The sequence below is a fragment of the Salvia hispanica genome, chromosome 1 (genome assembly GCF_029641045.1).
Source record: "Salvia hispanica isolate PSC_SH4W2 chromosome 1, Shi_PSC_v1, whole genome shotgun sequence".
In the NCBI taxonomy this organism is placed as follows: domain Eukaryota; kingdom Viridiplantae; phylum Streptophyta; class Magnoliopsida; order Lamiales; family Lamiaceae; genus Salvia; species Salvia hispanica.
Window position 1 is genome coordinate 13,160,662 of NC_142692.1, and position 17,519 is coordinate 13,178,180.

At 36.6% G+C, this 17,519-nt stretch overlaps 4 protein-coding genes across 5 annotated transcripts; 2 read left to right on the top strand and 2 right to left on the bottom strand.

Moving 5' to 3' along the window:
* Positions 1–2,953: 2,953 nt before the first annotated feature.
* Positions 2,954–4,022, top strand: LOC125218838 (putative CCR4-associated factor 1 homolog 11). Its single transcript, XM_048120614.2, has one exon. It carries the CDS (start codon positions 3,080–3,082, stop codon positions 3,920–3,922), a length of 843 nt encoding a protein of 280 aa, XP_047976571.1. The 5' UTR covers positions 2,954–3,079; the 3' UTR covers positions 3,923–4,022.
* Positions 4,023–5,963: 1,941 nt separating this feature from the next.
* Positions 5,964–6,936, bottom strand: LOC125218840 (uncharacterized). The gene has a single exon (XM_048120616.2). The coding sequence runs from the start codon at positions 6,824–6,826 to the stop codon at positions 6,314–6,316; it is 513 nt and encodes a 170-aa protein (XP_047976573.1). The 5' UTR covers positions 6,827–6,936; the 3' UTR covers positions 5,964–6,313.
* Positions 6,937–12,862: 5,926 nt separating this feature from the next.
* On the top strand, positions 12,863–13,773 carry LOC125223735 (FAM210B-like protein). The gene is made up of 3 exons (XM_048127015.2): positions 12,863–13,137; positions 13,219–13,395; positions 13,475–13,773. The coding sequence occupies exons 1-3, from the start codon at positions 12,940–12,942 to the stop codon at positions 13,640–13,642; spliced, it is 543 nt and encodes a 180-aa protein (XP_047982972.1). The 5' UTR covers positions 12,863–12,939; the 3' UTR covers positions 13,643–13,773.
* Positions 13,774–13,827: 54 nt separating this feature from the next.
* On the bottom strand, positions 13,828–17,241 carry LOC125223734 (transcription factor E2FB-like). Of its 2 annotated transcripts, XM_048127012.2 has the most exons (14): positions 16,940–17,240; positions 16,338–16,521; positions 16,192–16,239; positions 15,952–16,037; positions 15,788–15,876; positions 15,633–15,687; positions 15,250–15,302; positions 15,121–15,171; positions 14,990–15,038; positions 14,843–14,908; positions 14,689–14,765; positions 14,391–14,586; positions 14,245–14,311; positions 13,828–14,146 (listed from the first exon to the last, which is right to left on the bottom strand). In XM_048127012.2, exons 1-14 carry the CDS (start codon positions 17,015–17,017, stop codon positions 14,064–14,066), a joined length of 1,182 nt encoding a protein of 393 aa, XP_047982969.1. In that variant the 5' UTR covers positions 17,018–17,240; the 3' UTR covers positions 13,828–14,063. The 2 variants fall into 2 exon arrangements, with proteins under 2 accessions (XP_047982969.1, XP_047982970.1); XM_048127013.2 differs by lacking the exon at positions 16,192–16,239 and having other exon boundaries at positions 16,940–17,241.
* Positions 17,242–17,519: the final 278 nt, after the last annotated feature.

Sequence of the window (17,519 nt, forward strand, 5' to 3'; positions counted from 1 at the left end):
ATTTACTATGACTAATGATCACATAATTATTTATCTAATATGATTTAATTCCGAGATACAATCACATAAATTAAAGGCAGTAGATATTTAATCTGACGTACGGTCCTTCAATCCGAACAATTATTAATATATTAACTTACTCAATGTGATCTGCGCAATTGTTGTGGGACACAACAAAAGATTCTTTACCACTACTAAAAGGCTATTAGCGGATAAAGTAAATACCTAATCTCTCATTCAAGCAATATATATTCATAGCTGCATCAACTTGATAGTGTCCCAAAAGACGGCTCGATATTAGTAATATTAAAATCCTTGTTAATATGAACATGTGCAATTTGTTTGACAATTTGGCACATTAAACATATCTAACGTCCCCTATTAGAAAACCATACAACGAACCGTGAGCTAAAAAACAAAAGGAAGCATTAGAGTAGAAGTGACTTAAGATCCAAGAATGTTCCTTCTTCCAAAATACTAACTTGACACAAATAACAATTATTTTAAATTAAGGAAAATGTACCTAACGCCAAAAATATGCACTTGAAACCGTTAAAAGACACAGGTGAGTACGTCATATTATCTATCTAGATCTAGTGCACCCAATATGTTATGAAACATGAAAATAAAACTATCAAAATAAGTGAAATGTCACATGCTTTGAATTTTACACTTTATCATCATATCTATATCTATATTTACTAATTTAAAAGACGAGTTTTGGAGTTATTTCATAATTGTCATTAAGATGTTTTATTATTCTTATAATAAAATAAATTATATTAAAAATCTCAAAATATATAATCGTTATAATTAGAAATGATAAATAATCATTTATTATTCGTTTTAGTGAATCAAACGAAAAAGATAAAATATTTTATTTAAATTGTTATAATAAAATCAACTACTATATTACTACCTTTTTCTTAGTGTGGCAAGGTATCTCATACGTTACATTTATATTCATGAAACTTTAGCACCGCCCACTGCTAATCATTTTTTTTAATTAATTATTTGTTATATTATCATACTCCCACTTTTTTATGTACAGAAAACGTTTTGATTCATTTGACTGATGTTTAGATACTGATTTGAGAGCGTGTGATCAAATAGTAACTTCTTATAGTAATAACTAAATATCAATGTTGTATGTTAAAAATTTCAATACAAAAACATAAATTTCTCTATCTTCTTGTTTTGATAAACTTATGTCTTTGTCTTGATATTTAAATTTACATGTTGTATTGATATAATTATATCTTTGTGTTTATAATTTTAATACACGGAATTGAAAGTTATTAATTATTACTATAAATTAGTTAGCAAACGCAACCCCTGATTTGAGTATGTTTATTTTTTATTTTTATCATAAATGTGGTAATGGGAAGATTTGGAACATGATCTTAATTCTTTTTCTTGAACTATGAATTTATGACATTTGATTGATTGCTGTAAATTCAATTACCCATTAATTATGTTATTGTATATTGCATTTTTCACTGAATTTTTTGATAAATCTGTGTTCAATTTTAGGTATTCTTCTGACTATTCAATAAAATTATTAATCCGGAGTATAAATTTATAATGTTCAAAATGTTGAATTCATGATCATATAAAAATAAATTGTTGAATCTAATTATTTTCCTTATATTGCCCCATATTTAGATTATAATGATTAGTTGGGATTTATTTTACTATATTTTAATTATTATTTTTCACACTTCAATTATTATAATATCCACATATCTTTATTATTCAATTAAAGTATTATCAATATCAAATATATAAATCATAACTTGCAGAAATATTATGTAATGCGTGTGTGCATTGCATAGGTGTTACACTAGTTTTTATAATAAAATGTAGGTTCATTGATATTACAGCCCCTAGTTAATGAAACAAGAGACTAGATTATTGAATTAATTTTAAAACATCTTTTTCTAGATCATTTTTCTTAAACACTAGGAGTAATAAGAGCAGAAGAAGCTAAAGACAAACGAGAATTGGTTGTTGGAAATATCCATGATATTTACATGAATTTGAAAATACGAGAATTAACTTTTGGAAATATCATGAATTTGAAAATTCTAGTACTTCATCCGTCCCTCACTAAATAAGACATTTCTTTGTGACACTAGATTTAAAAAAAATGGTGTCTTGTTAGTTAAATAGAAAGGATAAAGTAAGATATATATAAAAAAAATTACTTCTTCCATCCCAACTAAGTTGAGTCGTATTCTTTTTTGATATATCGCAAGTAAGTTGAGTCATTTTCATTTTTGACAAAAAACAAAACATCAAATCACTATTACTTTATTTTATTACCTACTACTTTTTTACTATCTCTTTATTTTCCTATTTTATTTCTCTTACTTTTCAATACAATTTCTTAATCTCTGTGTCCAAAAATTTTGACTCACTTAGGTTGAAACGTCTCAAAAAAGAATATGAATCACTTAAGAAATGACAAAATGTAATATGTAGTGATTTTCTTTTCAAAACTACAACTAGATCGTTTTATTATCAAAATAAATGAAAGTTCTGTAATAGTATTAGAATCGATATATGCCATAAGTTAAGAACTGCAGTTTAGACTAACTGACAATTTCCAATACGTGAAACTAATGCGATAAGTGATAGTAACTCACAATTTTGATCGAATGTAAGTAGTGTGAATATATGTATCTGCAGTCTGCACAGACTAGTTGACTAGTTGTAGTAGACCAAGAATAGTGATTTGACATTTGATCCTCTTCAGCCGTCTTTGGACACGGTCTTCCCCCAACTCATTCAGTGCAATGTGCATCTATTTTTACGTTTCAGTCATACAACGAATCGAAACGCGTTCTCTACTTAAATGACTGCTCCATTTCAAATATATTTTCCTTATTTTTCCATTAATTTAATCTTAGTTGCATCGCAACAATTATTCGTTCCTCCCCCACTTTCCAAGCTACTTCTTCTCTCTCATCAGTCATCATCCACTATAAAATCCCTTAATTTCCCTCAATCCTCCAACACCAACAAAATAAAAATCAACTCAAGCTTATCCAAACCCTCGAATTTTCCGGTCTCCGATATGGTTTCCGACAACCTTAAAAACGACGGCGCCAAACCTATAAGGATCCGAGAAGTGTGGTCCGAGAATCTCGAATCCGAATTCGACCTCATCTCCGACCTAATCGATCGATACCCCTTCATTTCCATGGACACGGAGTTCCCCGGCGTCATCTTCAAGCCCGCACCGCTGCCCCGAAACCGCCGCAGACCATCCTCCGCAGATCACTACCACCTCCTGAAGTCCAACGTGGACGCCCTGAACCTCATCCAGCTCGGAATCACGCTCTCCGACGCCGCCGGCAACCTCCCCGAGCTCGGCGGCGGCGGCGAGCGCTTCATCTGGCAGTTCAACTTCGCGGACTTCGACGCGGCGCGTGACCCTCACGCGCCGGAGTCGATCGAGCTGCTGCGGGCCCACGGGATCGACTTCGAGCGGAACCGGGCCGAGGGGGTCGACTCGGCCCGGTTCGCGGAGCTGATGATGAGCTCCGGCCTGGTCTGCAGCGACGCGGTCAGCTGGGTGACGTTCCACAGCGCCTACGACTTCGGATACCTGATGAAGGTCCTCACGCGGCGCCCGCTCCCCGCCCGGCTCGGGGAGTTCGCGGCGGCGCTGAGGGCGTTCTTCGGGAGCAACGTGTACGACATCAAGTACTTGATGCGGTTTTGTGAGAGCCTGTACGGCGGGCTGGACCGGGTGGCCCGGGCTCTAGATGTGGACCGGGTGGTGGGAAAGTGCCATCAGGCTGGTTCGGATAGTCTGCTCACGTGGCACGCCTTTCAGAGAATGAGGGATTTGTATTTTGTGGAGCGGGATCACGAGAAGTATGCTGGGGTGCTGTACGGACTAGAAGTGTATTGATTAATTAGCATAAGTATTTCTTGGTTTGATAAGGGTAACTCTAGAAATTGTTGATATTTTATTTATTACTTTTAAGAAAATATGTGTCACTTGTTATTTAGATATTCATTCATTAGAAGTTGATCTCTTAAATTTAAGTCGAAATGCTCAAATTTTATATGCCATGGACACGGACCACTGACCAGAGTGTTGAACAGTAAAGTCAAAGATGGAGGTAGGAAAATCAATACTAGTACATGTGACAGTGCATATTGCAAACCCAATTTGATAGGCTGTTTTTAATTACTCCGTCGCATAAAAATAGTCCCTTTCTAATTTTAACAAGTCATTTCTCTTCTATAAAGTGGGCTCTATTCTTGAGTTACACTATTTCAATCATTTTTTCTTTCTGATGTTTTCTATTTTACCAATTTTACATTAAAACTCGTGTCGTCTTCAAAGTCCATATTTTTATGGGACGGAGGAAATACTATGTAAAGTTATAAAAGTTTTTTTCTATTTACGTGTGTCATTTTTTTTTGTACGAATTATGCTTATCTTTTCTGTATTGTTTCTATTTTATCAGATATTTTTGGAGGAACGCCCCAAATCAGCCTACCGGATGCGACGGTTTTTGGGGCGCTAATGCATAGGGGAATTGGGGGCGCGGCGTGGAAACTGTCGTGCGGGCAGAGGGTTTCCCGACCCTATTTGGCTCGTTCCCGCCGCAGATTTGAATATTTTCTACTAAATAAATACTCTCATTCTTTTCCTCATTTCACCATCTACTTTCATTTTCACTTCCATTTCCTCTCTTTCTATCTTTTCCCTTCTCTACTCCAAATGAGTTCTGCTGCAAGCAAGTCTTCTTTTGATTCATTATCGGACTTGGAAGGTGAATTTATGCTAAATATGTGCGACAATATTACGAGAGGGTCCTACAGCAACGACAACAAACGGTACTCAAGGAAATCCGTCATCGGAAGCCCGTGTTTCATGAGCATGCCTTGACCGCCCAACGGTTAAGTCTATGACTTCTTCGCTAACCAACCGCGGTGGGGCGCAACAACTTTTTGCTGTCGTTTCAAAATGAGCCGTTCTCTTTTTTTCTTATGCATTGCAAACACGTTGGTGGGACGTAATGCTTACTTTCAAGAGCATGTCGATTGCAGCAGCAGACTTGGACTCTCGACACTGCAGAAGTGCCCAATTGCAATTAAGCAATTGGCTTATGGAGGCACAATGGATCAATTTGATGAGTATCTCCATGTCGCCAATGCAACTGGGCGTGAATGCTTGAAGAAATTTTGCCGTGAAGTTCTAGAGGTGTTCCACAACACATATTTGCAAAGGCCCACCACTGTTGATGCTCAATCTCCGATATTTTTTGCATTGAGAGCTCATGAATTTTCAGGTATGTTGGGAAACATTAATTGTATGCATTGGGCCTGAAAAATTGTTAGAGCGTGTGGAGAGGCGCGTGCACGAATGGCTACAAGGACACACACCCGACTCTGATTCTCAAAGCCATTAATGCTCAACAACGACTTTGCATATGACATGCTTACTTCGATTTGGCCGGTTCTAACAATGAAACCAATGTCTTGAACCAGTCGCCTGTTTCCAACGATCTGTGTGGTGGTAGAGCCTCGGACATTGAATTCATAGACAACGACCAACAATATTATATGGGTACTATTTGGCGGATGACATCTACCCGATGCGGCCCGTGTTTGTGAAGTCGATTACTTGTTCGACTGATGACAACAGAGATTAATTTTCTCAAAAACAAGAGATTGTGCAGAATTATGTTGAGCAAACATTTGGTATGCCACAATCGCATTGGGCAATAGTGAAAGGTGCGATGCATTTTTGGTACAAATCCTTTAATTCTGATATCATGTATTCATGTATCATTATGCATAATATGATAACCGAGATGAAGGTGTATGAGCAAACCAATGGCTAATGTTCAAGTACGAGTCCCTAAATGGCTAAAACTAGGAACCCGTAAAAGTAGTTCTACAAATAAAATGAAGTCACTGCCTTGAATGCCGTAGAAGAAAATAAGATGGACGAAATTTATAAACAGCAATATCCTCGAAGTTCAATCAAGCTACATATTAGTACAAATTTACAGAAAAAGGTCAAAAGTAGAGAGATAATAAGTAATAGGAGTAGTACTAAATTCTTAAATTATTTGGAATTTCATTTCCACTTATTATAACACCTACACTTAGAGTATGGAATTGAATTCAACCTTGTTCCAATCTCCCTCGCCACAAAAATGGCGATCGCTTTTGGTGTCCAATTCAATAAATTGAAATTTCAACTCCACCATGTGAAATTTAATGTGTAATCACATGGCCACCCCACCTCCACGTGCCCCCCCATCACACATCTCTAATGTATTCACATGGAGCACGGCGGCGGCGCCTCCTCCTTCCCGCGGTTCCATATCTCGGCGAACGCTCGGACGATGACCTCGTGGTGGCACGGCGAATTGAGCTTGAGAAAGCAGTCGAGGAGCTGCTGCAGATCGTTTGTCGAGTAGATTTGTTTCTCAAGGATCATCTGAAGCATGGATTGCCGGAAATCTTGGTAGGGATCGTCGGAGTCTTTGACGACCGCGACGCTGTTTTGGATTTTGGGGCAGGCGTCGGAGAATAGGGTGTGGCGGTGGGGGGGGGAGTCGAAGGTGGTGGAGGAGGACCAGCCATCGTCTTCGGCGGCGGAATTGCAGCGGCGGCTCTCGGAGGAAGTGGCGGAGGAGGAAGGGAGGAGGGAGGATTTTTGATCGGAGAGTGAGGATTTGGATTTGGATTTGGATTGTGGGTGGATGATGTCAGCTGGCTTAGGGCGGCAGCCGCAGCCGCCATTTGCGGTGAAAATGCTCTTCAGTTTGTGTATCTTGTTGGAAGACATGTGTTGTGTGCGCCGGCGATCTTGTTAAAGAGATTTTTAAGTTTTCTAGTGAAGGCGTAGATTGAATAGGGTGGGCTTTAAGATAGGAGTATTTCTTTGTCTTTGCCTTTGCCTTACTTATAGCTATATGGACCATCATTTCGAGTTTTGTTTTTCTTGTTTTTACATATTGAGATGGAGACTTGAAAAGGGTGGATGCACACTTTTTCCCCTAGTGAAAACCACGTAGAGTTGGTCTTTATTAGGGTCGGGTCTATACGTACCAAAATTGTCATACCGTATATTACATTGAAAATTTGGTACGAGTAAAATGAATTCTTTTATTTTTTTTACCAACATTTTTAATATGACTAATTTCATTACTGTAAAAGAATTTGGTATACCGAAATTTTACGTCATTCCAAAATTCAGTATGGTATATCGAAATACCATCACATAATATTGTACTCCTTATGATAAATATATTCAATATTCACGGTATATATCATATTTACAGTATATATTGATGTCGGTGTATACACAGTCCATCGTAAATTATTGGTATGTTGTGGTATACTGCATCATATGGTTACCGAATTGAAATCTTTCGATAATATATTATACAGTTCTGAAAATTACAATATAATACAACAAATTCAATATTTTTAGTAATTTTTCGGTATGATGTATGAATGTTACTCCTATTAATAATGTATTCTTGTTACCTTGTAATATAGTACTGCAAAGAAACATTAATCTGGGCAACAGTTAATTATGATAATCCATTTAATCAGGGTATATACAATGTATAGTTTTTAATTATTTTGGACTGAAATATAATTTCAATCTTCTTATTCGTCAAACCTGTCGCTACCATTGTTAAATTAGTAACAGATTTCCGCAAATCTTGTTAGTATTTCTATTTCTATCGTATACTATTACTTACTCCTACAATATATTCATATATATAAATAATAGTAGTAAATTGAATTTAAAAAAAGCACATTTTTGATAATGAAACTCGGATTAATTAAAAGCATTACCAATTAAATAATCTGATAACCAAAGGCATGCTCTAATTTCAAAGCAAACTATTAATCATGCCCTCTTTCAGTACACCTGATTATTAATTAGGTCGTGAGTTAACATATCTCCAACTGCAGTTATTATCCATAACTACTATGTACACTTATTAAGAAGGATTATGTAGTTATATTAATAGATTTGTTGTGATAAATTGATTTGCTCCACCAACTAAGTCTCATTTTAGAGTGTAAGTATGAGGGGAGGTGCGTTCGACGTTTTGTATTTTTTATTTAAAAATATATTCACGAATCACGCTCTTCCTTTAAAGTAGTATTCAATTGTCTTCTGTATAAAATTATCTCTGTGAGTAATACTTGAAAGTAACAAAATTGGTTTGCTTTTAAACAGAACTTCTTTTCTTACTTTATGGAGTATAAAATTTTAAAATTCCACCCACAACAATAGAACTTCGGATTGTCTACACGTTACATGCATAACACTCCATTTCATTAATTATAAATGATAATGTTGAAACTTTAACAAATTTAAATGTCATTAAATAGAAGTAAGTATCATTTCCGTCTATAATTGATTGGTAGAGATTAAACAAGTTAATATGGAGATCATTCAAGTTTCCAAAGAGAATCAAAATAGATATCAACACAATCTGATCTTCTGGCTTTAAAATTGATATCTACAAAATTTAATATTCTCATTGAAAATTAATGATTTTTTTCAGAAAATTATATATATAGCGTCGCTTTAAATCATTCTTTTAAATGTTCAACTAAGACCGCATATTGATCGTCAGGTCTAGAGTTTTTGATGGCCCATATTAAAAATACATGTGATATGTATATTGTTAAAAAAAAATTGTATTTAAATGCAGGCATAAGATAGTTTAATTTAACTCTCTTAGTTTACTACTTTAATAGATTAGATTACCCAAGGTAAAAATTCGACTACTCTCCCATAAATAAGGGAGTGGGGATCAATTCCACAGATCTAACTCCAAGGCGCTGGAATTTTCAAGCTGTAATATTTTTTTCTCTTCTAAATTTAGGATTTGATAGCTTATTGTCCGCACAATATTCAATATCCATTAGGTATGAGTAATTGACTAGAAGATTCAAAGCTCAATCGGTTGGGGTTTGGAGCCCCTTGCACAGCGAAAGACTTGTACAAAACAAATAAATCAGACTAGGATCTATTTGACCGATTATGCGATTAATCAATTCACATGTTAAACAGATAATTGCATGCTAGAACGCAAAATAATTCATGCTCTAAGAAAATAAATCATGAAACATGAATTCTATGGTTTAGGGTTACCGATTTTAATTCTCCAAAGAATCGTCGATTGCTCGCGCCTTCTCCACGTGATGATCTTCAATACTAGACCACAGATCTTCTCTCTGGTTCCCGAACTGTATCGCGATATCAGGGTGGGCTGATCTTATCAAAATACTAGGACTCGAATAAAGAAGACAGAAGAAATTCTTCTCCAATTATGAGAGAAATTCAAACTCCTCTAGGTAGAGGGGGACGAAAATTATGAATAATAATAATGAATGAATGATTTCTATCTCCTTTATTCTCCTATTTATATTAAGTTCCTTTTGGGCCCAGACAGGGATCTATGGAAGATTTTGGATATGGGCTCCCCAATTAGCTTTTTACTAATTAAATTGAACCCACAATTTAATACAAGCTTATATTGGAATATTACGAGCAGCCACTACAGAAGTAATATTGAACTCTCCCCATCCAAATCCGAAATTACAAGTAATTCGGGTTTCCACTTTGTTTATTATTTATTTCTCGCGCTTAAGATATAAATGTCCATTAATTAATATCTTATTAATTCCAAGAGTGAACTTAGCAAGAAACATTTATTTATTATTCATAGAGTAATAAAACTCCAACTGGCCAGTTTTCCGAATAATAAAACCTTGTTCGAGCTCCTCTTGAGGACATTATCAAACGAGACTCACCTCGCGCACGGTTCAACATAATAGCAATCCTAGCACCGCTAGATATTAATCACCACTACCCAATATATCAGGATTATTAGGTTGCAAAAAACCCGCACCATTTGATAAGTCAAAGTAGTGCATAATCAATACCGTATGCTCAATGCTAACATATGTAGATTAAGAAATAGGATTTTATCAAGACCTAGTCTTTCAGTAGATAGCATAAAAACACGTTTTGCTGTTAGATCCGTTCAGTGCTATACCACACCAATGTCATCTTATTTCAATAAGGCTTAGAAATATGCGGACTGACATTGCAACCTTTCACGATAGGTAGCCAAAGCCTATCTAGGTTGTGAAATTCTTCTTTTTCTTTTGCAAAGCATTGCATAGATCTGACTGTGTTACCTTAAAGTGGACGACGCCCACAACCGGTCTACTAAGCAAAAGACTTAGACTTTGTTTACTTCTTATGCATTTAAATGTTTGTAAAACATCTTATAAATACACAAGCAAACACAATGTAGTAATAATACTGATTCTATTCGTGCGATACTGCTCGAATAATACTGAATCGGGTTAAAAGTGGATTGTAGAGTTTTACGTATACAAGCAAGATTCTATTCGCGCGAAACTTGCTCGAAACATGATTTTCAGTATACCAAACCTAACACAGTCCATAATGGTGGAGTGATTAGAGTAGCAGAGATTTGACTAAAAAAACAAGATAGGGGATAAAAAGGCACTCCCTCTATGCCTTGCTAAGTGATTCATATTCATTTTAGGTATGTCTTAAGTTAATTGAATCATTTCCTTTTTTCATACTCTCTGTCTTACTTTTTCCGCTCTATTTTTTCACATATCTTATTTTATTCTTTCCACTTAATTAATAAAACTCTATTTTCTTAAACTCATGCCGAAAAATAATATCTCACTTAATGAGGGATGGAGGGAGTATTCCGCAATCCGTAACAACATGCTTATGTTTTTTATTTGATCTACTGTCTGTCAACTTGCATTCTAAAATTAGATATTATTTCGTTGAATAATTCTTCATAATTTTTGTAAATTGTTCTATGAGATCCTCTGGAGCGGGGATCTTTAGTATATTTGAGCAGCAGCATCGTTGCTAGTCTCAATAAAGGGTTGCTCGCATGTTCCTAGGTTGTACGCCCGACACTTTTAATGATACAATTCTTTGATCTCACATCGACATACATTTTGATTGTCACGACTCAATCGTCTTCACTTATGAAAATTTGATCGATAATTTTGAGAGCTGTATATTTTGATTGTAGTTCATTACTCCCTCCGTCCCCCATAATTTGTCACCATTTGATCCGGCACGAATTTTAAGAAATATAGTAGAAAGTGGGTTGAAAAAGTTAGTGGCATGTAGGTACTACTTATATATAGTAGTTTTATACTCCCTCCGTCCCCGATTAAGAATCACACTTTTCCATTTCGGTTCATCCTCAATTAAGAGTCACACTTTATTTTTACCATAAATAGTAAGTAGGTCTCACATTCCACTAACTCAATCCACTCACATCTTATTATAAAACCAATATAAAAAAATGGGTCCCACATTCCATTAACTATTTCAACCAACTTTTCTTTACATTTCTTAAAACTCATGTCCGGTCAAAGTGTGACTCTTAATGGGGGACGGAGGGAGTAATATATACTCTGATCTATTCTATAGTAGTGAAGTTATTTTACCCATTTGGTACATTACATAGTAGTAGAGTAATTTCCCTTTTTAGTACTCCCTTCGTCCGGCATTAGGAGTCCCAGTTGCACATTTTCATAAAATGTGAAACAAAAATAATAGTATAAAATAAAACACTAAAAAAACACAAGTAAAAACATATTCAAAGAATAAAACAAATAATAATGCAAATGAGTCTCACATTCCATTATCACACACTCCAATTATTACACACTCAAACATTTCTTAAAATCCGCATATAATACCGGACGGAGGGAGTAGTAAAAATCAACACATTTCTTCTAATTTATTTTACTCTCTCATACTTTATTCTCTCTTCATCTCGCAACCTTTTTAATTTTCTACTTTATTCATCCTTTACTTAACTCACTTAACATAATTTCTCTTAAATCGCATGTCGAAATGAAACGTCTCCACTGCCGCGGAACGAAGGGAGTATTATCATTAACATTACATGAATTTTCTTTTTAGGATAAGAATCATTACACGAAGGTGTCGTGCTTTAATTAATTGAATTTTTTACTTGAAAATTGTTGATAGCAATATTAGTTCATTAGTTGTTTAGTAAGAGATTTTTTAACGAATACTTAATTTCAGTTAGCAGAGTTTGCATTTATTTTAGATTTTGATCATTTACTAATACGATAGCTCATTATGAATTAATATTTTAATGGGTTTTTGACTTTTTGAACCAAAACCTTTCCCTTAATTCTGGTTTTTCCCATGAACTATGAGATTTGTTTTTAAAACCACGAACTTTCATTTCGTTAGGATTTTCCCCCGGCGGGTCAATGACGAAACCCGGGTTGTCTACATGTCAATTTTAATCCTGTTTGTCACTAAATTATTACTTGGATCCTATTAGGCATAATAATACATACAGTCACAATTATTACATAACAAATGACAACTTTTGAATAAACAAAACACAACTTTAACATGTTGAATTATGTTATTCGGGTCGGAAATGTGCTATTCGGATCAGATTGAGAAAATTCTAACGAAATGAAAGTTTGTGATTTTAAAAACAAATCTCGTAGTTCATAGGAGAAACCAAAATTCGGAAAAAGGTTTTAATTTAAAAAGCCAAAAACCCTATTTTAATACTCCAGCCCAATAGTTCCGTAGTATAATTTGAATTACAAAAAAAACAACCCAATTGTAACATTTGTAAGTCGAGCCATTAAAAAAATGACGATGAAATTCCAATCGATTTGGGCCGAAAGAAAATCAACCCCAAAAAGAAAAAAAATTGGGGTTGAAATTGCGAAACTTGTCACACTAGTGCTCTTGAGACTTCAATCATTTGATCCATCATCATCACCACTGCACCACACCTCCACCACTAAAATAACCAAAATAAAACCCACAAAATGTTGAGATAAACAGTTGCTAAAGACATGGCCACGCTTTTGCAAATATCTGTTCAGCGCTTCAGCACCAGACCCCCCTCCAGAAATGGCGGATTTTGCAGCTCCGTTCCGAATGGCAGAACATTGAAGGTGAGAGCGGTGAAGGAGAAGATAGAGGAAATCAAGACTCCTTCATCTGCAGATGAAATCACCAAGAAATATGGACTTGAAGCTGGTTTGTGGAAGGTGCCCATTTTTTTTTCTTTCTTTTCGTGTTTCGATTTGAAAAGTTTTTGCTTGAAATTGAGCTTTGATAATAATCCACAGATATTTTCGTCAAAAGGAGGAGGCGAGAAGAAATCAAAGGGCGATGAAGCAAAGGAGCTATTGGCAAAATATGGAGGGGCGTATTTGGCAACTTCAATTACCCTTTCGTTGATCTCATTTGGCCTCTGTTATGCCTTGATTAATGCTGGGGTCGATGTACCAGCGTTGCTGCACAAGGTACTAACCATACTAGCAGTAGGATTGCTATTTTAAAACTGCAAATGCGAAATTGTTTGTTTGATTGTTGATGTTGTAGGTTGGAATCTCTGCCGACGAAACGGGGGAGAAGGTCGGGACGTTTGCGCTGGCTTACGCGGCGCACAAGGCTGCGTCGCCTATCAGATTTCCGCCCACGGTGGCACTCACTCCCGTCGTTGCGTCTTGGATTAGCAAGATAGTTGATGCTAGAAATGAAATGAAATGAGCACCACTAGCATTTAGATACTACTCTAAATTGTATACTACTAGTACTTTATTCCATTTGGTGATATGGATATATTGTGACTGAAAACTTTTGAGTTGTTCAATAATCAATTCGGTTTGATTTTGGTAAAATCTCATTTTTGGCTACTTGGTGATTTCAGTTTGGTAATTTTCCTAAGCAAAGACTAGAATAAGAATATTACTACATGATTGCCAAGAAATTAGGCATACTGCTGCAGAGAAGCAAATTATCCAATTTATACAAAACAAAACCTCGTGACAACTAATGATTTGTTCATATCTAGCCAGAAGCTGTGCAGTGAGCATACATGCTACTTCCTCAGCAGCAGTGGAACGCAATCTGGATCTCTGCATCACTGTTATACAACACGGGATTTATGAAGAGTAGTACGAGGTCGGTTCTAGCTCCCCACAGATGGGATTATGGTTGTGCGTGGTGGACTGATGCTAGACGCGTTCAAGGTATCATCCCACTCAACTTCATCTATAATAGGTAGTCATGGATTGTACTTCGAAAAAATATCATAAATACGAGAAAAGAAAGAAAGAAAGCAAGCAACAAAAACCAAATTTTGAGGATACGTTCTGTTCTCCACATGTCAGTGATGCTTACGTCCATCTCTGACAATAGATAGTAATCAGCATCGCTCTGCAAATGAACAAGGGAGAAGCAAGATTTAGAAATGATGAGAATGTGTATGTGTAGTACTGATTACGTGACAACTCACATCAACATCTGGTACGATCTTCTTCATTACACTCCCAAAATCATGGGATGAGCCTGCCTTTTGAACTCCTCCCAGCACATTGATTTCATCTAGTGTAACCTCCTCCGTTGGAGCTACTGCAGGAGAAGTCTCAATCACACTAGATGTTTCAAGGACACTTGATTGTGCTTCATACGCGTTTATTTCCTCAAATTGACTAGGTTTTGACAAGACGCATAGCAATAATGAGAGCTCATAAAGAAGTCGCAACCTTAAAAATATACTTTTCTTCATATGTCCAAACTTCTTTGCTTCATACCTTACGAGGTAAACATCTATTGGTCCCATGGTGCTTCGAAGAACAATTTTGTATCTTCTCTGTGGAAAATCGCCAGCCTGTAGGAAAAAAAATCAACTGGAATAAATGCCACTAGTACTCTGACTTATCAGTAGCACAAAGAAGATGCAGTTACCTCATCAGGTTCAGGAACTTCCAGTGTTGTGCCATGTGGAGCTTTGATTGCTATCAGAGTTTCATTCTAGACCGAGGAACAAAATCATGTTGGAGTGCTTGTAATCTGTAGATGCATAGGGTAGGTTGAATAGAAGAATATCTATACCTCAAAGCATGGTAGGTTTTTCACGTCTTCTTCAGTAATAAAAAGCCACCTGGGAAAGATATCGCTAATGACTCACTAAAAACAATAATGATGATAATTTGGTTCGATAACAAGGAATGGTGGCGTGCCACCTTTGATTGTCTTCGTCTTCGCTCAGGCCCCTTAACTTTTCCTGCATTTCTCTGAAACAAGAAACATATCAGAAGACTGGCACGCTCAAAGAGAGAATCAGGATAGATTGGTTGAAGCATCGAGGTGACCTTATGCATTTGTCTACTCTGCACTCCTCCGAATTCAAATTTTGCATTTCTTCCTGCACGTCAAAGAATTGATCAAAGAATTCCAATACCTATTCTAAACCAAGATTGATGCACTATTCCATTTCAAAAGTTGGCATAAGAATGACGTGACCATAGTCAAACAAACGAGAGAAATAAGTTCTCATTGTAGATAAGTATGGGGGTTCCTGTGTAGTTCAATCAACCATCTTTGGATCATCCTCTGATTTGAGACAGCCGCACACAGGTATTTTGGACCCCAAAACATCACAAAATACTCATATGCACAGACCATGGTTATAGGGGACAAAATAATTAGAGAACGTGAGGACCAGAAAGCAGCTTAGTTCCACTTACAATCGTACCTGTATATCCGGAAGGGTCTCATCCACTTCACCAGGGCTCCGTACATCCGTTCCCCTAGTTGACAGCATTGCACATTAGTAAAATCTCGAAGGAATGCTAAATCTAAACTAGAAGCAATCCCAATTGAAATTAGGTAGATAGGTGCTACTCTTACTTCCACTGGATTATGTTTTTTAGAGTCTTTTTAATAAGACCAATGCCTTCAAGGACATTAGTTATATCGTATATACGCCTCTTTTGGACCTGTTATGGGAGGGATCTGTCAATTGCCAAGACATGGTTAAAAATCAAACACATTAATTGGAAGAAAAGAAACACCTCTAAAATCTCTGCGGCTTTATTCAGCTCAAGGATACCACCTTCTGAATGTTTTATCAGATTAATGAACTTCTTTGTTAGGAGAGCTGAAAGGGGAAAAAGTGCTATTCAATGAGCCTATCAATGAACAAACCAATTCAAATAGTAAAATCTATGATATTCAATACCATATGCAGACAGGTCAATTCAATACGACGAAAAGACACATAAGTATAAAACCTTGCAGGTGATATTCTATACCTAAGGAGCTATCATATCGACAAGAACCGACTGGAGTGAGATTATCGCCTGATGGAGAATCAGCAATCAGATATTTGTCAATAGATTAACGATTCTTACATATTTACGACGTCAAAAGTCTAGAAACTAATGGGGATGATTTTCACCAATATTTGTCGTGGGACTTTGACAGATAGCTCTATTTGCCTTATTTGACCTAGGAACCTTCTGGACTTTCTCGGATTTCACTGACACCGGAGTCCGATGGGGGCTGTTCGAGAAAGCACTGGTGCCGGGACTCACATTTCGGTCAGCAGATATCGTGCCATAGTCACTCTTCCGTTTTAATGACTTGCAAAATCAAAATAATAAGGCAATGAGAGAATGAAGATTTGCAGCAAGCCACATTCTATGAAAAGAAACAACATATCTATGTACAATGCAATTATATATGCTTCCATTCATCATGTTCTTGATTACATTTGGCAATTAGGCAACAATGAGAATCCAACAAAAGATGACATACCAAAAAGAGAGCACATAATAACAATCCCTAGCTAGCTACAGGAAAGGAAATGCAGCTATTAGGAAAGACCGTGTAATAAGTAACGCATATATTATCATTATCCGCTCAAACCTACCTAATAAGAAACAGAGTCATAATGTATTGAAAGCTAGTCAATTAAAGCTCCAATTTTCATGCTATATAAAAAATTGAATTGAAAGATCGATCCTTGGCAAAATCAAGTCGGAAGAAGTAATGGCTCACAGGAGGCGTATTGGGATGTGAGGCAGCAGCGTTGAAGCGGCGGTAGTCAACGCCGCCTCCACCGAATGGTGGCTTCATGGGAAAGGGCGGCTGTTTTCAATAAGTGTACGGCTGCGACATCATCTAACAATTCTTCCAAGCTGAACAAAAAGTTTACTCTTGATTCTGATCCCCCAATTTCCAATATTGGATCTTTTGAGGGGTTTGTGAAAGAGAAAAGGGAACGAAACTTGGAGGGAGGGAGGGAGAGGGAGATATTGTATGGTAAAATTGGGGGGAGTAGCAATTCAGAAAGTGGTAAAGAAAAAAAGGAAACTAAGGTGGGCTAAAGATATGAAGAGGAAAAAATTAGAATAGTACTTAACTGATCCATAAGGGCATCCGCAATGGGGCGGACGATGCATCGTCCGTCGAATCGTCCGCCACTGCAGCATCGCGGACGATGGGTTCCTCTTTCACTTCATTTTTCACACTTCATTTTTCTCACTTCACTCTCATCAAATTCACTACATTTTCAAGCAAATGGATTCCGGAGATTATCCGAATAGTCCGATGTTCGGTGGTGCACCATGGCCAGGTA

Excerpts from the sequence above, each read along its gene's own strand:
- LOC125218838 (XM_048120614.2), top strand. The coding sequence starts at position 3,080 with ATGGTTTCCGACAACCTTAAAAACGACGGCGCCAAACCTATAAGGATC.
- LOC125218840 (XM_048120616.2), bottom strand. The coding sequence starts at position 6,826 with ATGTCTTCCAACAAGATACACAAACTGAAGAGCATTTTCACCGCAAAT.
- LOC125223735 (XM_048127015.2), top strand. The coding sequence starts at position 12,940 with ATGGCCACGCTTTTGCAAATATCTGTTCAGCGCTTCAGCACCAGACCC. Across the intron at positions 13,138-13,218 it reads TTGAAGCTGGTTTGTGGAAG|ATATTTTCGTCAAAAGGAGG; the intron begins GTGCCCATTTTT and ends AATAATCCACAG. Across the intron at positions 13,396-13,474 it reads TACCAGCGTTGCTGCACAAG|GTTGGAATCTCTGCCGACGA; the intron begins GTACTAACCATA and ends TTGATGTTGTAG.
- LOC125223734 (XM_048127012.2), bottom strand. The coding sequence starts at position 17,017 with ATGAAGCCACCATTCGGTGGAGGCGGCGTTGACTACCGCCGCTTCAAC. Across the intron at positions 16,038-16,191 it reads TCGATATGATAGCTCCTTAG|CTCTCCTAACAAAGAAGTTC; the intron begins GTATAGAATATC and ends TTCCCCTTTCAG. Across the intron at positions 14,766-14,842 it reads AAGTTCCTGAACCTGATGAG|GCTGGCGATTTTCCACAGAG; the intron begins GTAACTGCATCT and ends TTTTTCCTACAG.